Source organism: Clarias gariepinus, chromosome 2 (genome assembly GCF_024256425.1).
Source record: "Clarias gariepinus isolate MV-2021 ecotype Netherlands chromosome 2, CGAR_prim_01v2, whole genome shotgun sequence".
In the NCBI taxonomy this organism is placed as follows: domain Eukaryota; kingdom Metazoa; phylum Chordata; class Actinopteri; order Siluriformes; family Clariidae; genus Clarias; species Clarias gariepinus.
The window spans coordinates 8045483-8069892 of NC_071101.1; the positions used below are offsets into that span (position 1 = coordinate 8045483).

General features: G+C 37.4%; 1 protein-coding gene across 1 annotated transcript in view; it reads right to left on the minus strand.

Moving 5' to 3' along the window:
• col22a1 (collagen, type XXII, alpha 1) overlaps positions 1-24410 on the minus strand; it is a 65054-nt gene that overhangs the window by 8315 nt on the left and 32329 nt on the right. Inside the window, exons 13-52 of the mRNA XM_053488612.1 lie at positions 23956-24009; positions 23154-23207; positions 22987-23040; positions 21057-21110; positions 20884-20928; positions 19236-19289; positions 19048-19101; positions 18929-18964; positions 18048-18077; positions 17904-17957; positions 17604-17657; positions 17245-17298; positions 16623-16676; positions 16434-16487; positions 16272-16325; positions 13115-13168; positions 12939-12983; positions 12749-12811; positions 12563-12616; positions 12310-12351; positions 11428-11460; positions 11193-11246; positions 10436-10489; positions 10103-10156; positions 7666-7719; positions 7404-7457; positions 6839-6943; positions 6587-6631; positions 6354-6431; positions 6125-6160; positions 3962-4015; positions 3826-3870; positions 3682-3717; positions 2403-2507; positions 2037-2090; positions 1776-1829; positions 1620-1673; positions 914-967; positions 693-746; positions 35-88 (exon numbers count right to left, since the gene is read on the minus strand). Coding sequence (XP_053344587.1) covers positions 35-88; positions 693-746; positions 914-967; positions 1620-1673; positions 1776-1829; positions 2037-2090; positions 2403-2507; positions 3682-3717; positions 3826-3870; positions 3962-4015; positions 6125-6160; positions 6354-6431; positions 6587-6631; positions 6839-6943; positions 7404-7457; positions 7666-7719; positions 10103-10156; positions 10436-10489; positions 11193-11246; positions 11428-11460; positions 12310-12351; positions 12563-12616; positions 12749-12811; positions 12939-12983; positions 13115-13168; positions 16272-16325; positions 16434-16487; positions 16623-16676; positions 17245-17298; positions 17604-17657; positions 17904-17957; positions 18048-18077; positions 18929-18964; positions 19048-19101; positions 19236-19289; positions 20884-20928; positions 21057-21110; positions 22987-23040; positions 23154-23207; positions 23956-24009 — 2148 coding nt within the window. The remainder of the gene's footprint in view (positions 1-34; positions 89-692; positions 747-913; positions 968-1619; positions 1674-1775; positions 1830-2036; positions 2091-2402; positions 2508-3681; positions 3718-3825; positions 3871-3961; positions 4016-6124; positions 6161-6353; positions 6432-6586; positions 6632-6838; positions 6944-7403; positions 7458-7665; positions 7720-10102; positions 10157-10435; positions 10490-11192; positions 11247-11427; positions 11461-12309; positions 12352-12562; positions 12617-12748; positions 12812-12938; positions 12984-13114; positions 13169-16271; positions 16326-16433; positions 16488-16622; positions 16677-17244; positions 17299-17603; positions 17658-17903; positions 17958-18047; positions 18078-18928; positions 18965-19047; positions 19102-19235; positions 19290-20883; positions 20929-21056; positions 21111-22986; positions 23041-23153; positions 23208-23955; positions 24010-24410) is intronic.

Here is a 24410-nt window from a genome sequence, read left to right on the forward strand (position 1 = left end):
TACACATCTTTTTTTTTTTTCTTTTCAATCTTACCGGCTCGCCCACTTCCCCTGGTCGTCCATCTTTTCCAGGCTTACCCATGATTCCCTTTACAAAAAGAAAAAAGAACTATGTAAAGCAAATGTTATTAACTTCTTGGTTTCATTCAAATGGCATCCGGGTGCACTTTTTAGCTCTACCTATTGAATAGGTGTTTGAGTTTTTATTTTGGTAATTAATGAATAAAATTGTATATACAAGACTTTTTTTTGTCTTCAGTCTCTACAGTATGTCTCCGGCTTTATTGGTTAAAGTTGCAGCTTGGAGACTTCCAGATCACCATGTCTTTGAGTAGACATTTACATGTTAAAGTATTAGGACGGTTGAATTAAGATTACTATTAGAGCTGCTTTCAACCAATCAGAATCCAGAATCAAACGGCACTGTGAAGCCTTGCTTTAAGGGTAAAACATTTAAGATACTGTAGATAAAAGACGTTTATCTAGACACATTTATGGACTCATCAGCATGATAAAGTTTTCTACATTTTATTATTAGAGTTAGTGTATATTAAAATATTGGTAAAACATAATGAGGTCACAAACATGTATCTGTTGAGTATTTAATGTAACTTTACAATCATTTTAGAAGTGAAGAACACTGGGAAAGTCATATAAAATGTGGCTCTGTTTGAAACCTGTTAATTCCTCACCATTAAACCTGGCAGACCTGGAGGACCCTGAATGCCTTTCAGTCCCTCTTTACCCTGTTAAACACACACAAACACACAAATTATTTACACTAGACAATGTAACAATATTTAGCATATTAGATATTTCTATGTTTAAAAGAGGTGTACAAACTTTTTAAAATATGAAACAACAACTCCCTCCTAAAGCAACGCATAATTTGATTTTTTAAAATTAATTTTACCTTTTCTCCAGGGGGTCCGGGAGGACCAGGGGGTCCCGGGTTGCCATCATTACCCTGCAAACGTAAACCAAGGTACAGTACAGTATGAGGTGCTGCAGAGGTCATTGTGAGCTGTGTATATGGATTATTTCTGAATAATATTGATAACTTACACACTTATATAAAAAGGCTAAATATAAAGGCTAAATAAATGTGTATGATGCCTTTTAAAGCTTATAGGTCACATGCTTTAATGACATCACAGTCATAATACTGTAACCAATCAAATCACAGTTCATGCCTCTACTGCCTCCGTAACCAATAAGATTACAGTTCATGCCCCTAATTACACTGTAACCAATAATGTCACAGGTCTTGACCATAAGGACACTAATTTGGTAAAATTAGTCAAAAAATTTTCAACCTTTTGTCGTTGTAGCCCTATCAGATCAAAATCAATTAAAAATATCAATTATATCACAGACAACTCTCCTACAATTTAATTTACTAATCATTCAGTAATTAATCAGATCCATTCCTCATCATATTACCCACTACTAAAGACACAGTAAAGAGTTCGACCACTTTGTAATATATTTTAACAACATGTATGTTAGACTTTGGATGAGCTTCCCATTGTTAAAAATTCAGCAAATATGCAAACAAAAGTAAGCAAATAGATGTTAATCAATGACTGGAAAACATGTTGGACTTAAGGTTGACTTACAGGTTGACCTGCTGTTCCAGCAGCACCAGGATAACCAGGAGGCCCCGGGGGTCCCTATAGAAATGTTTAAAATAAACTTAACATTAAACAACGGAACAACAAAAACATGTCAAACACTTCTTGATGTGTGTGTGTAACTTGGAGTTGTACTGGTACCTTTTCCCCCTTATCTCCAGGAGCTCCTGGGGAGCCTCGTTCACCTTTCGTACCCTGAGTTCATAACATATATTACAGGTTAAAACAGCCTAAAGTCACTCTGTACAAGCATATTGCATTATAACTGGGGTTGCTCTATCTCAGGATGTGTATATATGTATATGCAAATTAATAAATATATAAATTATACTGTAGGTTTAGGTTATTTTTCTATGTAATATGTTATTATAAGAGTCTATTATATGTATTGCGTGTTCTCACCTTACTTCCCTCAGCTCCGGATGGTCCTGGGGGTCCGACAGGTCCGGGAGCACCCTGTGAATAACAAACATCATTGATGAAATAAGTATCCTTACACACTTACACGCACACTTCTATTTAAATACTATATCATTGTTACTACACTTACATATTTAGGTTTATAACTTTACATTTGAATGTTTGATCTGTTGCTTTATCTTTCCATTTATTTTTCTAATTCCAATTTGCCGAAAAAAGAAAAAAAAACATAATTCATACATGCTTTAATATACCCTTGGGGTTTATTGTTGATTAAATACAATAAACTTAAGAAAAACTGAACAGGATGGATGGATGGATGGATGGATGGATGGATATCAGCCTTACCGGATATCCATCCTGTCCATTTTTCCCTGCTGGTCCTGAAGGTCCTTTATCTCCTGGGAATCCTGGTGGTCCAACAGGTCCAGGTGGGCAGTCTGAACAAATACCCTACAGACCAAGAACACACAGTGAGGTTAGTGTAATGAGATACAGGACACACCACTACAGTAAAGTAGTAAGGTGCTAAGGAATGTAAGGATGGATGGAGGGATGGATGGGTAAATGTGTACAAGTATGACAAAAACAGGTGTTTATATAAATAGGTAAGCAAATAAGTATTTGTTCTGCAGATTTATGGATAGAGGATATGCATGAATGACTAGTGAGATTGAACAATACATTAATGAATGGGTGGATAAGTGTGTGTGATTTAACAAAAGGATAGTTGGGAAGATAGAGGAGGGTTGAATGGATGGATTGATGAATGGATGAATAGATGGATATAAATTATAAATAATGAATAACTAGTGAGATTGTACAATCGATATGTGAATGTGTGGATAATTGTGTGATTTAACACAAGGACAGTTAGGACGTTGGTGGATGATCGGATGGATGGATGATGGAAGGGTGAATGAATAGATAGACTAATATAAAACTGGTGACAATAACAGATGGATGTAAGTTATGATTAAAATTAAAATAATTATTTGAAAGGATGGATAAATGGATTGTGAATGCACTGTATGATTTTATTTTATGATGGACTGATGGGCAGTTGGATGGATGCATGGATGGATGGATGGATAAATGGATGAATGGATGGATAGATTGATGGATAGATGAATGGATTAATATATGGTTGGATGAATGTATGAAAATACTGTAGGGATAAACTAATTGTTGCATGGTTTGAAGGATGGGTGCATAGAAGGATAGATAGATAAATAGATTCATGGTTAAATGGGTAGAAGAATGAGTGCATAGATGGATGGATGGATGGATGGATGGATGGATGGATGGATGGATGGATATAAAATGTGCATGATGAATGAGTAGTAAGATGGTCAAATGGACTGATAATTCAATGCCTGGATAAATGTGTGCAATAATTAGCAAAAGTTTAGATGGATAATTGTATGGATAGACAGCTGAATAAAAGGATGTTTTGTTAGGTGAATGATTGTATGGATTATGGTTTAAGTGTTATTTTATTTACTGTAATCCATTGTGAAAGGAAGTAGTGATGTACAGCTAAATGATTTATACAGTACATGGATGGATAAATGGATGGACAGGTGATAGATAGATGGTTGAATCAACAGAAGAATGTTGTCATTACCTTGAGATCTATCTTGGACAGATCTGCAGCTTTTCCCTGTCATAAACATAATAAACATTATCATATTACCAATACTCTTAAAGCATCCCACACACATACACACACACAAACACAAAAACAATAAAAACAAACTTTTTCACTCACCGGCTCTCCCTGAGATCCCTTCTCTCCAGGTCTTCCTGGTGAACCCTGACCAGTTCACAGAAGATTATTTAATCCTCCACATAACACAGTTAACTACTTCAATAACTTTGCTGTACTGAGTGTGTTTAGTTCTTACGTCACGCCCAGAAGGTCCTTCAGGTCCCGGTACACCCGGTGCTCCTCTCGGCCCCTACAGCAGCAGGATAAGAAATGGTTAGAGGAGCGATAACACTGATTAAAGATGAGTCTGAGCCAAGATCTTCCTCTTATACCCTTATGTAATTTACTCTGGATATTACTAGACTATAACACGTAAACCAAGTCACACACCTTACCTGGCACAATAAAGTCAGGATGGACAGATGAAAGAATGGTTGGATGAATAGATTGAGGAATAGATAGATAGTGTAAACTGTTTTACTGAGTGAGTGATAATACTGTATATTAATGGGTGTATAGTGTATACATGATAAGGTAGATGGGTGGATGAATGGCTGGATGGTGAATTGATTCATAAATAGCGCACTAGGTAATTAAACAATTGGGTGTTGAGAGATGGAATCAGGCAATCACGGATGGATTCATGACGTATAGATAGATGATTGATACAATTTTAGTAAATATGTGTATAGGTAGATTATGGGTGGAGAAAAGTGTCAGGTGTGTTGTGCGATAAAAGAGTATCAGCAAGAATGAAAGGAAAGGTGTACAGGACAGTGGTGAGACCAGCGATGCTCTACGGCTTAGAGACAGTGGCGCTGAAGAAAAGACAGGAGGCAGAGTTGAAGGTAGCAGAGCTAAAGATGTTGAGGTTCTCTTTGGGAGGGACAAGGATGGATAGGATTAAGAATGAGTTTATCAGAGGGACAACCCACGTTAGATGTTTTGGAGATAAAGTCAGAGAGGCCACATTGAGGTGGTTTGGACATGTTCAGAGGAGAGATTGTGAATATATCGGTAGAAGGATGCTGAGGTTGGAACTGCCAGGCAGGAGGTCTAGAGGAAGACCAAAGAGGAGATTTATGGATGCAGTGAGAGAGGACATGAAGTTAGTTGTTGTGAGAGAAGAGGATGCAGAGGATAGGGTTAGATGGAGGCAGATGATTCGCTGTGGCGACCCCTGAAAGGGAACAGCCGAAAGACAAAGAAGATGTGTATAGGTAGATTATACAATGATGTATGAACAGGTGGATGGACGAATGGATGGATGGATAGATGGATGGATGGATGGATGGATGGATGGATAGATGGATGGATGGATGGATGGATGGATTGATGGATAGATGGATGGATGGATGGATGGATAAATGGATGGATGGATGGATGGATAGATGGATAAATGGATAAATGGATGGATAGATGGATGGATGGATGGATGGATGGATAAATGGATGGATGGATGGATAAATGGATGGATAGATGGATGGATGGATGGATAAATGGATAGATGGATGGATAAATGGATGGATAAATGGATAGATGGATGGATGGATGGATGGATGGATTGATGGATAGATGGATGGATAAATGAATAGATGGATGGATGGATTGTATTAGTTTGAGACAAAAGTGGATAATATATTGATGGATACAAAAATGGATGAATGAATGAATGGATGAAAGGAATGTGTCATGGATGGATGGTTGAGTGGCTGGCAAAGGAATTGATAAATGGATGGATGGATAGATGGGTGGGTGGATGGATGGATGGATGGATAGATGGATGGATGGATGGATGGATGGATAGATGGATGGATGGATGGATAAATGGATGGATGAATGGATGGATGGATGGATAAATGGATGGATTGATGGATGGATAAATGGATGGATAGATGGATGGATGGATGAATAAATGGATGGATGGATTGATGGAAAGATGGATGGATGGATGGATAGATGGATGGATAAATGGATGGATGGATGGATAAATGGATGGATGGATGGATAAATGGATGGATAAATGGATAGATGGATGGATGGATGGATGGATGGATGGATGGATGGATAGATGGATGGATAAATGGATAGATGGATGGATGGATTGTATTAGTTTGAGACAAAAGTGGATAATATATTGATGGATACAAAAATGGATAAATGAATGAATGGATGAAAGGAATGTGTCATGGATGGATGGTTGAGTGGCTGGCAAAGGAATTGATAAATGGATGAATGGATAGATGGGTGGGTGGATGGATGGATGTGAATACACACATGATTCATAAATGAATAGATGGTTTTAAAGAAATAATAAAAGTGATAATGTAAATAAATAGCAATTTAGTATCTTGCTTACCACAGCTCCTAACTGTCCAGGTGGGCCTGGTGGTCCCTGTGACACACACACACACACACACACACACACACACACACACACACACACACACACACGACAGACAAATTAAAATGTGTGTTTTTCATATTTTCAGATAAATGTATTTATATGTGTGTGTGTGTGTGTGTGTGTGTGTGTGTGTGTGTGTGTGTGTGTGTGTGTGTGTGTGTGTGTGTGTGTGTAAATGTACAGCTTGTCCGGGGGTTCCCTCTCCTGCAGGACCTCTGTCTCCTGGCATCCCCTGCATTCCTGGATTCCCTTGTGGGCCCTAAAGCATGCACACACACACACACACACACACACACACACACACACACACAGAGTGAGATGTTATTGATAATTATACTGACTGACACTCATTAGGTAATACTTATACCATTTATATCTTCAAGAATTAGAGCCTGAGGATCATCCGGGACATACCTTCAAACCCGGAGCTCCAGGCAGCCCTGGGGGTCCTGCATCTCCCTGTTATTGGATAAAGTATATTAGAGGTGTGTGTACTGCTGTATATCGACAATATCAAAGAAAGAGGGGGCATGCATGAAAACATGACACACACACACACTGTTGTACATCACAGCACTGTACTTTCTGATAAAACATATTCATCACCTATACAACTTTAACTCTATTCAGTGAAATGTGCTTTAATGTTGCATATTACTGCCTTACTTTCGCTCCATCTTTGCCTTTCCCTGGTGGTCCTGCTTCACCTCTAGGACCGGGCTCTCCGTGCAGACCCGGGGGGCCTGCAGGACCGTCTTTCCCGGGATCTCCCTAAAAAAAAATAATTGGGAGGAGAATTAAAAAAACTGTAACAAAAATGGACGCCTCTGACTGTGGTTACCTTACCAACATGGGCACACACACACACACACACACACACACACACACACACACACACACACACACACACACATTCACATTAGCACTTACAGTAATACACAGCTGAACTGAATGAGAGACTCCCCTCTGAACTATATACTGTCTACACCTGTCCATCTGTCTCCCTTTCTGTCCGTCCGTCTACACAACACTCGTTTTGTTCATTTTGTTCTGTTTAGGTGTTAATCTCATTTTTACATTCCTTTCTTTTAAATTCTTGTATTTTATCTAATGTCCATGTTCACTAATTACGACCTATTTCCTGTTTCGGGTTCGTCTTCAAGTTTTAATTGCGACTGCAGCCGTCTCTGTAGCCTCACAATCAACTCAAAAACATAGTTTTTAAATTTACCTTTTCTCCTCTCTGTCCCTCCACTCCCGGTGGTCCGATATTGCCTGGAAGTCCCTGAAGGATGGAAACATGATGATGATGATGTCATGATATGAGCTAAACTAATGTATAAAAGCAAACTACTGTATTACAGACGTTTATATAAACGTTCATCAGTAAATTGCTAAATATCAAAATATATATACTGTATATTAATATAAAGATACATCATACAGTAAACTCAGTCTCCGCTGCATAAATCTTATGATCTGCATTAACGTACCACGTTGCCAGGGAGACCTCGTTGCCCCTGAGGGCCGGGCAGCCCAGGAGGACCCTGCGAAAAAAACATCACATCACACAATAGATAATGGACATGTTTTATTGATATCCAGAAGATGAAAGGTTTTTCTGAATGACATCACATAGATTCTTTTTTATCATTAGTGTGGCACAACTTAATTCAACTTAATTACACACAGCACGAACGGCTCGGTATATGAGAGTACGCTGAAGTTGAGCGGTCCTCTTCAAAGACGAAAAGAAAATGAATAAAATCACATGAAAGGTGTGCGGCACATCTCAATGACATCACCATCGAAAGACCAAAGGCATATTAACATAAATAGCTTTGTAATAAACAATAAAGAACAAATTTCAGTAAAATGTTCTGAAGATACACCTCGTTTTTTAATAACATCATGCTGCCTATTTGTGATATAAGACATTTACTCTAAGGCACAAATAGTGCAATTAATATACTGTATAAGGTCTAGAGCACATCTTGGAAATATTAGGGCACATGGATGGATGGATGGATGGATGGATGGATGGATGGATGGATGGACAGATGGATGGATGGATGAATAAATAAAAGTTTGAATGAATAGATGGATGAATAGGTGTATATATAAATAGATGGATGAAGGAATCATTGGATAAAAAGATAGGTGGATGGATGGATGGATGGATAGGTGTATATGAATGGATGGCTGGAGACATAATTGGATAAATGGATGGATGGGTAAATGGAAAATGGAAGAGTGCTTAATTGGATGGATGAATAGGTGTACTGTATCGATGGATAGATGAATGGATAAATAATTGGATAACTGGATGGATGGGTTTATGGAAGAATGGATAAATAAATGCATGGATGGATTTGCATATATACATGAATGGATCAATGGATTTACATGGATGGATAAATGAGTGGATTTACATGGATGGATGGACAGGTGGATGGATGGATGAATAATTGGATCACTAGATAGATGGATGGATGGATTTGCATGGATGAATAGATGGTTGGACAGATTTACATAGATAGATAGAGGAATGAGTTCATTTAAATAGATGGATGGATCGATGAATGGATGGGTTTATGAAAGAATAGATAAATAAATGCATGGATAAATTAATGGATAGTCATATATGAATAGATGAATGGATGGATGAATTTGCATGGATGGATGGATGGATTGATTTACATAGACAGAAGGATGAATGAGAGAATTCACATGGATGGATGGGTTTATGGATGGATATATGCATGGATAGATGGATGGATGAATTTACATAGATGGATAGATAAATGAGTGGATTTACATGGATGGATGGATGGATGGATGTATAATTGGATAATTGGATAACTGGTTGGGTGGCTGGATGGATGGATGGATGGATGGATGGATGGGTTTACGGTAGAATGAATAGATAAATGCATGACTTAATGGATGTATGAATGAGTGTATTTACATGGATGGATGGGTTTATGGATGGATTTATGCATGCATGGATGGATGGATGGATGGATGGATGGATTTACATAGATGAATAGATAAATGAGTGGCTTTACATGGATAGATGGATAACTGGATAAATGAATGGATGGATGGATAAATAATTGGATAACTGGATGGGTGGTTGGATGGATGGATGGATGGATGGATGGATAAATGAGTGAATTTGGATGGATAGATGGATGGATATATGCATGGATAAATAGAAAGGTAAATGTTAAAGATATGGGCATACATGAGATTAAGGGAAAAGGAATACATGAAAAAGAGCCCATCTGGATGACATCACACATGATATTAAGGTATTGTCTTATTGACAAAAGATACATCACACAAAATATACAGTAACATCAAACAGCTGTCTCATTAAAAACATAAAGAAAATAGAGCACACTCTAATGAAATCACTCACGTGTTTAAGGGTAGTGGACAAGCACACTGACATTATATAAAATGCTAACAGAAATATCGTGATGATATCACATAAATTAAAGGCAAACAGCAGTGACCTTACAGGTAAGTGGATCAACACACCCTGATAACATCACACGAAAGATAAGAAGCATTTTTCAGAGAAAACACATAAACAAATAACAGACTCTAAAGGCATCACATATGCAGTAATAGAATCTAAATGACATCACAAGAAAGATAACTAAACACTGCTTGGTGACATCATACATAAGATCAAGGGGAGATCATTATGACATCATAAGATCAAATCACAAGGAAATCTTATTAAACATAAAGGACACATTTTGATGACATCACATACGAAAGGTGTGTAACTTCACAGTGAGAATATGTCTGAGGATGAGGATAAGGACGAAGGCCACTTTTAATAATGTTACATTTATAGTAGGATGCACGACATGTTTCAATGACGTTATTTAAAGTAAGCACATTATTTAAACTTACCGGTTCTCCATTAGTACCTGGAACTCCTTTGGACCCAGAGTCTCCTTTAGCTCCCTGTTCAAACAGAAGTGTGTGAAACTCTTTCCTGCAGGATAGTATTAATACATGCAGAAGGACATTGCGTTCTCAAGGTGTACGCTCAGTGCCTTATTTATAACGAGCAGTTGGACAAACAGGTGTCTCTAGATATATCAGCAGCAGCATAACAGCACACACATTAAATCCGCTGCATTCATCCATTTGCATTTTACACAACATTAGCTGATCATGTGAAACACTGGGGTCCAAAAAAAACAAAAGAAAGATGGCGAGTGACTTGTTATTCGTCCTTACCGGGAGCCCAGGTTGTCCTCTAAAGCCTTGTTCACCGGGAAGTCCCCTCGGACCCTGAACAGGTGAGAGATCAAACAAAAACTCACAATGTTTCTTTAAAGCATGTTTCTTATTACATCATATGATGAGAATTGTTTGAGGTCATCTAAATGTTAGATGTTTGTTGGAGGGGGATGGATTGGCACTTTAATGAATTTATTCAAGTCATTTCTCTATTTTAGTGGTACATTGACCGTATGTTACTAATACAAAGGACACGCCTCCTTTATTGTAGCTCATAGGTACAGGGGCCACGCCACCTTGTGACCGATGTTGTTACAGTTCAGTTATGTCTCACCATCTCTATATTGAGACTTTATCACTTCTCTGCTTCCCTCTAGTGGCCAATATGATTCATTACACATGGTATTGTATTATTTTGAACACGTTTAAGAAATCTAGAGCTTTCCAAATGTCAAAATGTTGATACCAAGACCTGTTTTAAAAAAAAGATGTCAACTACTGATATCTCTGTGTTTAGAGTGTGTCAATGTATGTTTAATAAAAAAAAAAAAAAAAAAAATTTAGTCCTAATTAAATTACATCAGATGATATTTAAATAATATATTCAGGAATGTCACATCTTTACAAAATTGTTTTCTCATAACCCTCGTTATCTTCATAACTAAACAGTTCATGTTAGCAGTTAGTGAAGAACATTATTAATCAAGAGCGTCAGACCAATCAGAAGCCACAATACCAGAATCCGGACACTTACCACCTCTCCTTGTTTTCCCTGATCTCCTTTCTCGCCCTTCTCCCCAGGGTTACCCTGAAATCCACATCAAAAGACATTAATATATCTGCATGTGATACTCTAAAAAAGGTTTTGCACAGAACTTGTCTTGAAGATATCACAATTTTGTAATGTTAATTACAGTGCTTGCAAATAAAATGAGGTGATAATTTGAGGAAATAAAAGGAAGTATGTAAGTTTTGGGTTGACAACATACTGGCTCTCCAGGCTCAGGAATCAAACTGGCAACCTGTAGTGAGAGAAAGAGAGAGAGAGAGAGAGAGAGAGAGAGAGAGAGCAATGCAGTGGATTACAAATGCATTCCTTGTATTTTATTTCTTTTAAGAACTAGATTTATTATTAATCTATATTATTATTTTTCATCCTAACCCTTTGTAAACAAAATAAAATAAATGCCAGTGATATTAGAAAGTAACAAATAAACACTTCATTAAACAGTTTATGGGTCAGTTGTTCCGTTACATTTGAAACCTACAATATAGTAGAATAGATAATGAAATATTTTAGTTAAAGCCCTTTTATTAAAGCTGAAAGTCTAAACTTTAATCAGTTGGTTTAATTAAAGTTAAAAATCCTGATCCTGTTTACGGAGTGTAGAAATCTTAATCCAATGCCCTGAGCAAATACCACATAAGTAGATGGTCCTATCACTGACCACTATGCAGGCTACATGAGGGGGCATGAGGGCGGCATGAGGGGGGCATGAGGGCGGCATGAGGGGGGCATGAGGGGTGCAACCAACACTACATCAAAGAGCATAAGCCATGTGTGTGTTCTGTAAAAATCCGGATAAAAAAAGTAGGTAATGTTTTATAGACATGTGCTGGCAAACCGTACAAAGTGTTGTGTATTATGTAAAAAAAAAAAAAAAAAAATGAGGAACACAAGTTGATTACATCATTTGAAATACATTGTAATGTTGTGCTGATCCAAAAATATGGAAATTGTGTTATTGTTCAAATACTTATGGATATGACTGCTTCATAACCTGCAAACAGTTTTGCTGGCCAGATAGCATTCCTACTCTACTGAGTATCTCTCTCTCTCTTTCTCTCTTTCTCTCTCTCTCTCTACTTACGTCTCCTGGGGTTCCTGGAAGCCCTCTGGGTCCAACTTCACCCTGTAAGAAAGACATAAATTATCAGTCATCCATTTTTCCAAAAAGAAAGAGAGGGGAAAAAAAAACACATACAAGACCATCAGTAGTTTTGACTCCAGTTCTAAACCCAGCATGTTCCTAACCCTGACTAAATAATCATGAATCTGAGATTTTAGTAAGACTTCCTGTACATATTGATGATGCGATGTTAAGCACCAATCCAGAGCCTCACCTTGTCTCCTTTCTCCCCTTTTGGTCCGAAATCACCGTCTATTCCTCTTTCCCCCTGCAGTGCACACAGAGACAGGAAAAAGCACTGAGACTACCGTCCATTTCACAGATTGTCATATTTACATCATACAACAATCTGGACACTATAAGGCTTAAGAGATGTGTGGTAAGCTGATGGAAGACCCACCTGCAGTCCTCTTTCTCCTCTCGGGCCCATTACACCAGCTTCACCTGGAAGACCGGTCTCACCCTGACAGAGAGAGAGAGACGAAGAGAGAGAGAGACAGAGTAAGAGACAGACAGACATAGACATTTTTGTCATGGTGGTTCTAATTGTGACATGGTTAAGGATGTTTAAGTTTGCAGTGAAAGCTCACCCTTTCTCCTGGTGGTCCTCTGGGTCCTGGAGATCCTTCCTCACCCTGAGTCATTATACAATCATATCATAATTAATAATGATTAACCATTACAGAGGCATCACTATGACTTTAATCCTCATGCATGTGTAGTGATATCATGCTCATATGGATACTCAGACAGGAAGACGGATCACCTTCGGTCCAGGTTTTCCAGGAAAGCCATCCTGGCCTGGTTCACCTCTTGAACCCTGAGAACAACAACAGAACATTGATGCATTTAATGTAATGATCAATGATGGGAAATACGAGGTGAATGAAGGCGTAAAGGATCCTGCAAATGTTTTAAAGAAGGCCGAACATTTATTTATGATCCTTAATAATTGGTGGATAACTTGTCGCCCACTTGCGGAAGGAAGAGACGCATCTGTGTGTGTAAACTGTACACACAGTCATTCACCAACACCACTTGCACCTTAAAGGAACTCGGCTGGGAGTTATTGCCATATACAGTCCCCCAAAACAGGCAGTTTGATCACGACTTTGGCGTACTGAGAAAATTTTTTACTTTAATGATATCCACTTATGGGATAAGTATAGAAGGGGATTAAATTGAGAAAAAAAAAGGAAGTTTTACTCTATGCTATATTTTCACAATTCACTTGGACACTAGAAAAGGGAATTATGTTAAAATGCTCTTTATCGACTACAGCTCTGCATTTAATACCATAATTCATTTAATACCATAATTCCCTCCACATACTCCAAGCTGGAGTACTTGGGACTCATCAATGTGTCAGTGGATCTCCAATTTTTTGACTGCCAGACCACAGGCAGTAAGGATGGGTGGACATGTCTCAGCCTCACTCACTCTCAGCACTGGATCCCCCCAGGGTTGTGTTCTGAGCCCCCTGCTGTACTCTCTGTACACCCACGACTGCGTGGCCACTACCAACTCCACCGCCATCATCATGTTTGCTGACGACACTGTCGTGGTGGGCCTGATCACCAACAATGATGAGTCGGCCAACCTGGTGGAGATTGGAAATCTGGAGAACTGGTGCCAGAGGAACAATCTCCTCCTGAACGGCAGCACAGGAGGAGGCTTTAGTCTAAAGCAGGAGAGGAACTCCCAGACCCCCGTCATCAACAGGAGCCCAGTGGAGAGAGTGGACAGTTTTCGATACCTCGGTGTTCACATCACGCAGGACCTGTCATGGCCCTTACACATCAACACCGTGGTGAAAAAGGCCCGGCAGCGTCTCTACCACCTCAGACGCTTAAGAGACTTCAGACTGCCCTCTAAGGTGCTCTGGAAATTCTACTCCTGCACCATGGAGAGCATCCTGACGGGAAACATCACGGCCTGGTTTGGAAACAGCACCATGCAGGACAGACAAGCTCCACACAGGGTGGTGCGATCAGCTGAGCGCATCATCCGCACCGAGCTCCCTGACCTGCACTTAATCTACAGCAAGCGGTGCTGGACCAAGGCCAGGAAGATCGTGAAGGACCTCAGCCATCCCAACAATGGACTGTTCTTTCTGTTGCAGTCTGGGAAGCGATTCCGCTCCCTGAAGGCCAACACAGAGAGACTGAGGAGGAGCTTCTTCCCGCAGGCGATAAGGTTTCTCAATAACACCACCACACAGGACTAATAACGTATTTTTAAACTCCCAACATTGAACGGACAATCATGGACACATTCATACACACTTGCACTACATATTTATATTTTTATTTCTGGACCATTGCACAAGACACTTTAATAAGTCACATTTTATGCATATTTGCCCAACCATTGCCACTGTTAAATTTTATATATATATATCCTTTTTTTTCTTCTATAGTTCTATATTTTGTAATATTTTTTATTATGCCCTTATTTGTACAGTTTATTTTACTAGTTAAATTTATTTTCTTTAGTATTTCGGATAAGTTTTTATTTTTTTTTAGGTCACTGGTGGTCGTATAAGCAAATTTACTGCATATCCTACTGTGTATGACTGTGTATGTGACAAATAAAATTTTAATTTGAATTATTCTTTGCAATTAAAAGTCCCGTTTTGACTTGAACACCCCTTGTATATTTTATCATCGTGGTAATACTCCCCATGGCACTCATGTTTTCTGCAATAGGGCCCAAGTACAGTAAAAAAAAAAAAACTGTATGGTGCACTGTATACAGTATGTGTCGGCCATGTCATGCAATGTACCACCATGATCTCATGGTTTTTTTTTTAAAAGCAATAGTTTTATGTTTTGCCTGATTAAAAACAAGATAAGCCTAAGTATTGATCCTGCGCCTGAAAGACCAGCCGTCCTTACTGAAATGTTTAACTACATTACATGATAAGACTCGTAGCCTGAAATATTTTAAACAGGTTTTGTGCTCATGTGCTAAGATGAACTGGCTGTTTTTAACTCAGTTAGCCTGTTGTGTTCGCTAATTCCAGGTAGCATCAATTCCAGTTGCTAGCATAACTGACTAGCCAGCAAAACAAACACTAATGCTAATTTATACTATCTAGAAAATGTGATTTCTCTCTAAATCTCTTTTCAAAACAGGATGTTTCACCACAGATTGATAAATCTGATAAGCTCATTTTTTGTTGTTTGTTTGTTTCAGATATGTAATAAACATATATAATTTTTTATTCTTTACACGTTCTCTTATACATTATTTTCTCAGCACGTGAGTACCTAAAATACGTAATAATTTTTAAATATATATATATTTTGTCACAAAAACCCTAATAACTCATTTTTTATTATATTACCGTACAAGTAAAAAAGTTTGTACACCCTTACAAGCTTACAGTATACATACAGGAATATACAGACAGATACATAGCATGGTTAGAGTTTTAAAATGTTTTTTCATAAGCACAAGTAAAAAAAATATTTGATACAAAAACTAAATGTAAAATCAGTGCAAAAGTTTGTACACCACATATTTGAATGAGATGGGTACAGTATATTGCCTTATCCCTTAGATGTCTAACCTTTCCTCATAAAACCATCTGTAGCTTTTATTATATTTCCTGAACGGCTTTTCATCTCATTTTTGAAACACAATATTTAACTCGTAAAAAAAAATATTTTTTCTTATTCGGTAATAATTATTCGGAGAATAATTTTTCTTTCATTGTCTCTTACAGAATCAGGGATTTGATATGATCTATTACACACAAAACAGACTTAATTATAAGTCAGTTATTGTTTAAAATAGCTTAAGAAAATGAAATAAAAAGATTAAATTTGAACGATCTTTATGTTTTTTGTGACTGAACTACAATATATAAATCATGAACTGGATTTAATGGAATGATGTGACATCATGGGGGCACTTACTTTCTCTCCATCACTTCCAGGTTGACCATCAACACCGTCCTTCCCAGGCAGACCCTTCAAAACACACCAATGTTTAAGTGTTTTTCTTGTTTGTGTGTGTGTGTGTGTGTGTATGTGTGTTTTACAGTATAACATTCACAATGTCTTAGTGCAGGGACTTACAGGTTTACCAGCCTCTCCGTGTTTTCCTGGGAACCCGAGCTCTCCTGGTAATCCCTGTGGAAACAATAAAGGGCAAAAAACAAAAGCTAAAGCAGAATTCTGAATTCATTCCTCGTCCTCATTCACACTGTAGGTCACGTGACATTTTATGGTTCTATTATAATAGGGTCAAAATATGTTATTCCTTACAGGAAGTCCTGTCTGTCCTGGATTCCCGGGAGGTCCAGGGGGGCCTGCGGGACCCTAATCTCATACACACACACACACACACACACACACACACACAAACACACAATTAGGATTTTATAAAATTAATCATCTGATAGATCATAGATCTTCGGTAAAGGGCTAAAAGAACAAAGTAAAACTAAATAAATATTGTTAAAAAGTAACATTTATGATGAATAATAGTTATGATTTAAAGCACATTTAGGATACATGATGAAACTCTACAGTATGTGAGGACCCTAAACCTAGATTATTATTATTAGTAGTAGTATAGTAGTAGTGTAGCAGTAGTGGTAATAGTAACATATTTTCTTTATTATTTTAAAAAAAATGTACATACAAATTAATCTATTAAATTATATCTTTAAAATAAAAAAAATGATCTCAATAAATGAACGTATTAAAATAAAGTAAAGTTTATTATTTATTCAGTGCAGTCTCTGCTGGTGTCATTATTAAAGCAGAGGATTTTTTATTTATTGTTTATTCATTTGTTTGTTCTAGGTTTTATCCTAAGATCTGGATGTGTTAGTGGTTCCCACTGTGAGAAGATTTCTGAGGTTTAATATCACTGCTGATGTACCGGTGGTCCAGGAAGGCCATCAACTCCAGGAAGTCCCGCTTCCCCTTTCTTTCCCTAGACAGAGAGGAAAATACAAACTATTAACAACTACAGAAAACAGAAAGGAAAGACAAGGAATTTACAAATATAGGAATTTAAAGGGAATAAATAAAAGAAAAAGAAAGGAAAAGAAAATTGAGAGGAAAAGTAAGGAAAGTTAGGGATCGAGAAAAAAAAAATGGTTGACTGTCCTGCCATCTGCTGGACAAATTCACCAGTTACACTTTATTGATCTCAAAGCCAATAATCACATACACACATACAGTACACACACACGCACACACACACACAGTTCTGCTGTTCTGTTTAAAACTCCTCACCCTTTGTCCGATTTCTCCTGGGATTCCCGGCTCTCCAGTTGGACCAGGTGGGCCCTGATGGACACAATAAACCAACATGGTCACAGTGATGAATAATAATAATAACACCTGTGTTAATTTATTACTAACATCGTCATGATCTGACTTATATATATATATATATTTTTAAAACAACTATTTTGTTTATTTCAAATTTATCAATTCTAAATTAAATTTTTTGTGCATAATATTCACACACACACACACACACACACACACACACACACACACACACACACACACTCCAGCTGTAAGACTTACAGCAGGTCCAGGAGGTCCTTCAGGTCCAGGGGGACCCGCTTGTCCTGGGGTGCCCTGGGTAAAAAAAAAGGTATTTATATTAAATAAATAAATAAATAAATAAATAAATAAATAATTCAGTTATGTTTATAAATTAATACTCACAGTTTCACCTTTTAGTCCTTCCCTTTGCACCTAAAATAACACACAAAAGAATAATATGAACATTATGAACTATTATTATTATTATTATTATTATTATTATTATTATACACATCAGGAAATAATTTTGCTCAAGATTGGCACCCAGGAATTTAATGTATGACTGAGTAAATTATTCATTCATGAGCCAGATTCTCTCTAGTTCATCAGGCGACTCTGAACCAGTGAATCGTTTTGATCAAGACTGACATTTCATTCAGTGAATCAGGGTTCGATTGAGTCGTTCATTCGTTCATGAACCAGATTCTCTCTTTTATTAACCAGTAATGCTGTCTTATCGCATTTATTCATGAGAAAGCTCCTCTCATTTATTCATCAGGCGACTCTCTGAATCAGTGAATCGTTTTGATCAAGACTGACATCCACTCATATTTCATCATCAGTGTCTGATTCGGTGATTCATTTATTCATGAGAAAGCGCCTCTGCCTTGTTCATCAAGCGAGTCTCTGGATCAGTGAATCACTTTGATCATTCATTGATAAACCAGTACATCTCTCTCTATAAAGTCTGAGTGAATCTGTGAATCATCAGAGTCTCTCTGTCTTATTCATCACATGAGTCTGTGAATTAGTGAGTCATTATGATCAACATTTATTTATGCTTAATTTAATAAAAAATGATGTTTGATTCAGTAAATCATCCATTAACCCGTAAAACTCAAGCAGCACAGATCTGTGCTTATGTGGAACCTTTAAAAATGAGCATATTATTATTATTATTATTATTATTATTATTATTATTATTATTATTATTATATAAAGTTAAAACAAATTATTTATCTAAACACTTAGTAATTTGAGTAATTACTGAAGAAGCAACTCACCACATCTCCAGGTATTCCAGCAGGACCTCTTTCACCCTAACACACACACACACACACACAAAGTTATTTAATACAATCCTAATCTCATCACTAGCCTAAAGCTTATTGTCTCTTCATACCTTTTCTCCTTTAACCCCATGTGCTCCAGGTGCACCAATTAGGCCTCTTAGACCCTGTTTGTTTTTGAAAAACAAAAAACAAAAACAACAACAACAACTCAACATTGTACACATTTTCCAACACTGTACATCACAGTGCACAAGTATAATATGTCCTTACATTTTACAGAATAAGTCAAAAACCTCACCTCCTTTCCTGGAGATCCAGGTTTGCCAGGAATACCGTCTAATCCTGCGAATCCCTGAAAAACAACAGGAATAATATACTGTACTAAGAATAATTCAGCCGAATGTATTTTATATTTGTACATGTAAGTGTAAGTGTCACAGAAATATAAAGCATGATGGACAATAAGAGAAAAAATATCAACAAATATTTTTACAGTATATATGGAATATATATATATATATATATATATATATAGTGTATTATGTATTATATAAAAGAAAGAATTGTTATTAATTGATGATGTAATAATAATAATAATATCAAAAAGTTTCGAGACTAGTTTTGTAACACGCCAGCAGATGGCAGCACAAGGCTGCATGCACAGTCACAGGGAGCGCCAGCCTTCATAAGTCAATGGGAAAAAAAGGCATCGTCCAGTGTACGTCCTTGCGAGGAATGTGGAACTGGTGCTATTCTAGGACCAAGAGCGAACATGTAATTCTGTGTGAAACTAGGCAAATATGTCACTAAGGTGATCGACATGATTTAATATGTCACTAAGGTGATTGACAGGTTTACACAATGTTGCAATGAGTCGTTCGAGATGTTTTGAGTGAGACACACGCTTCAAGAGTAAAAGAACCAGACACTAGACATCACTAGATCACTAGACATCAGAAAGACCTTTAAACTCCCAAAAACGTTGAAACTGTTTACCAACGTGTGCATGATGATTGTTGAAGAACAATCCATAACGGCTTAGAAAATCCTCACATGAGATTTGAACATACGCCGTGCTGCTGCCAAGTTCGTCCCCAGGCTGCTGACCCAGGAGCAGAAGGAACCTTGCGCTGAAGCCTGCTAAGGTGTGGGTGACCCGTCCCTCATGTCGAACCTGAATCTGGTTTCCTAACATGAATTTATAGCACTAAATACCAGTGACGTCTTTAGTGTCCACATGTAAGAACGTTGCTCAGGTATGTCTTCATGTCCTGTTTAGTGACTTACAGCAGCAATCAAATTTGTTATTCTCCTACAGTACGGACAAACTGTTCTGCGTATCGTAAATCAGGAAGGCAAGTGTTGTTGGGTTTGGTGTAAAGATGCGGTCATGGAAAAAGAAAAGTGGAACATGATCATGAGCTTAAAGTAGCTCTGTACAGTACATGCCGCAATGCGCTCGGTCTTCGTGCAGGTAAATTAGATGAAAAACCGGATAAGTATAGCTGCTAATGAACGTTAAACCAAATATACGCTTTCAATTTAGATCCTGAGAAATGATTGTGAGTATTATCAGTTGGAGTCTTCATTTCCTTTGTAGTAGAGGGATATGGATAATAAAAAGAAGGGAATGCATTAGACTCATTTATTCACTATGGATGAGAAACATAAAGTGTATAGAGTCTCATTTTAAACTGAATAATATTAACATTAAACAGTCAAACAGGAAACGGTATATGATGAGTGGAGTGTAATAAGAGGCCGATCGCCGGGGTGGGGTGGGGTAGGCTAGTTTGTGATAGGGAGGAGGGAGCGGGTATGTAGGGACTAAAAGGAAATCTGGAGCCTTCATTAGTGGCGCAGTATCTGTTTGAGCTATCAGTGTATACACACAGGAGCAGACATTTCACAGGAAGTATGCACCAGGATTCCGGCCAAGTCCTTACCTTCTCTCCTGCTGTTCCCTTTTCTCCTTTTTTACCCGGATCACCCTGATCAGACACACAAGCGATAGAGAGAGAGAGAGAGAGAGAGAGAGAGAGAGCATGTATGAAACCACTACGTTATGGTTTGATACTTGAGTCAGCGATTAGAGATTAATAACAGTGTGTCCACTTACAGAAACACCTTTAGGACCAGGTACTCCAGGATGTCCCATGTCACCTTGGATACCCTACAAACAAACAAACAAATTCAAAGTAATTAAACATATTGAGTAACTGTTAACTTAAATAATTACAATTAGTGCAAATTAATAGACCTTGATGAGTATTTAGAAATTCTTGGTATTTGTGAGTTTGTAGAAATGACACTTTTCAAGTTAGCTGAACAACTTTGATATTTTAATCCGCAGTAACCGTCTCCTTAAAGTTCCACCAACTTTTTTGTGTCTGACATCATCAGTGCACATGTAAACTGCCCATGTTGAATTGTTTTAAACAAGATGGTGGATTGGTCTGTCTTTACGTGATGCTGTAAGTATACATATAAGAGGGTTGGGTTGTGGGTTTCCAATTTTCTCCCCAATATTAGTCGTGTCCAATTCCTCCCCATCACTAGGGGGCTCCACATTAAGGCTACTACTACCACTCAGCCGGGAGGGCCGAAGACTATCAGGTGTTTCCTCCGAACCGCGTGACGTCAGCCGACCGCATCTCTTCGGACTGCTCGCTCACGCCCCGTTAGGAGCGGAGTAACACACTTGGAGGAAAGCGCTAGCCGCTCCTTCCGCGTGCGCGAGCTCACAGACGCCCCTGATTGGCTGTAGAGCCGTAATTAATGTGGGAGCGCAAGGTACCTCTCATCCCGCCCCCCCCCCGAGAGCGCTTGGCCAATCAGCTCACTCTGTGCCTCCGGCTGTGAGAGGTAACAGCATCACCCGGGGTTCAAACCAGCGATCTCCAGATGATAGGGCGAGCGCTTTACCACTGCGCCACTCGGAGGCCATAAATCCTGAAATCCTTATTAGTTTTAGCGTTAATATTCATAGATTTTGTACTTTCAGATTTAACTGAAGAAAAATAAATGACTTATTTGATTTGTTACAGGGCCCTGGTGGCTCAGTGGTACAGCGAAAGGCCCGGGTTCGATTTCCAGCCACTGGATGAAGTGCTGGTCCCAAGCCCAGATAAAATGGGAGGGCTGCTTCACGCAGGGCATCTGGTGTAAAACCTGTGACAAGCTTGTGTGCGGACCCGATGGTCCACTGTAGCAACACATTGCCGGGAGCAGCCGAAAGACCAACAACAATTTCTTTGATTTGCAACAACTAAAAAAATTATAATTACTATTAAATAGTATGAGTTAGGCTACTCAATAATGCGAATAGCCAATGATTAATATGAATGAGTACAACAAACTCAAAAACTCATAGTTCTGTTTACTTAAAAATGAAAAAACATCAATAAAAAAATTTGATGTAACCGATTACCTCATTTTTTTGAGTTTTGCTAACTTATTCGGGTTTACAGTGTAGATTAATTATTGACATACAGTGTAGCTTCGTTATCTTCACACTAACGAGCGTATCATCTGTAAGAGACTACTGTACATCTGTACTCCAGCGTGTTCTTCACAGCATAAAGGGTTATAATTGGAACCCTCTTACTCTCACTAACTCATCACTTATAGCCCCCTTTTTTTGTGTGTACAGGGTCACGTGAGGCCTGGAGGGTCTCCCAGGAGACTTGCCATGTGTGACTGCTATAGATCTCTGACACTGGAGACTCCTTCTGTAAACCTTAATAAACCTTGTGTGTTACTCTTCACAATATCAATGCTTTTGCTTTTTTTTGTTCGTTTATTTTTTTGTATCTGTGTACAACGAGCATCCACTATCCATGAGCTGTGATTATAGAAACGACAGCTCAAGTACATAAAGCTGTGATTTAAAAATGTCAGAGGAAAATGAATCAACACCTGCTGGACAATCAGAATCCAGCATTCAACATTAATGATTGTCTTAAGTGTTAAAGTGTTAAGTTAATGTAAGTGATTTATATTGAGAAAGTCCTGGTTTATACAGTAGAAGCTTGAGCTTCTCGTCTCACCTGTGGTCCGAGCGGTCCAGATAACCCGGGAGCCCCGGCTGATCCTTTCTCACCCTGTAACAAACACAAACACCATGAACATGACCTTGTGATTGTCAGGAGGAATAGTTTCTGAACCATGTACACTATACACACATACACACACACACACAGAGCATTCTCCTCACCTGGTCTCCTTTGTCTCCATGTTTGCCGGCGAGCCCTGGGAGGCCTTCAGTGCCCTACAGAGTGTGTGACCATCATTACACACTCACATCTATTCAATTCTACACTGTTTTATTTGTAACAGTGGTACTGTATTTCAACAATAAGCATTGTCACAAATCAGCTTTATTTAAAAAACTACAGTATATAATAATAATAATAATAATAATAATAATAATAATAATAATTAAAAAACAATTAGTTAATGTATTAATTAATGATAAAATTTTAAACAACCAAATATAAAATAAAAATATAAAAAATGAAACAATAATTCTTTAAAATAAATCTGTAAAATATTTTTAAAAATTATATAAAAATCAAGCAAACAAATAACCAAGCAACAACAACAAAAATAATATAAATAACTATTATTATTATTATTATTATTATTATTATTATTATTATTCATAAAATAAATGTAGAAATAAAATTAAGAACAATAATCATTAATAAATAAATTTATTGTAAAAAAATAGGAAAAAGCAATAATAACACATTTAAAAAAGAAAATGTAAAATAAATATAAATTAATTAATTGATAACATTAAAACATAAATAAAAAATACAAATAAAGACAAAAATAAAAAACAATTAAAGAAACAACACTAACAACTAAGAAAACAACAGCAGCAACAACAACAACAACAATTATAATAATACTAATAATAATCATAATAATAATAATAATAATAATAATAATAATACAAACATACATAAACACTTCATAATCTTTAAGTGATTAAGTTTATAGGTGTTTCTTACCCTCTCTCCTTTATCACCTTTGCCCCCAGGCTGACCTACATCTCCGCTGTTACCCTGTGGACACAGTGGGAACTTATTCATCAACAACATTCATATCATCAGAGCAGAAAGGGCTCGAGTCAGATAAAAAAAAAAAAAGGGTAAATATAAATAAATAAATAAATAAATAAATAAATAAATAAATAATAATAATAATAATAATAATAATGTGTGTGAGGAGTTTTTATAAATGACATCCTGATATAATGGGATAAAAGAAACACTCAATGTCATGCTGCACCTGGAAACTAATCAACCGTGCACCACAAGAACTTACTAACACTTAGGAAGTTTATCTACTGACCTAAATAGTCAACTAATATTAATGAAAAATAACTAATAGTTATAAACTCTAACAAAATCATAACTCAATTAATTTCCACATAATTCATACAGACAAAAACGAAATTTGTTAG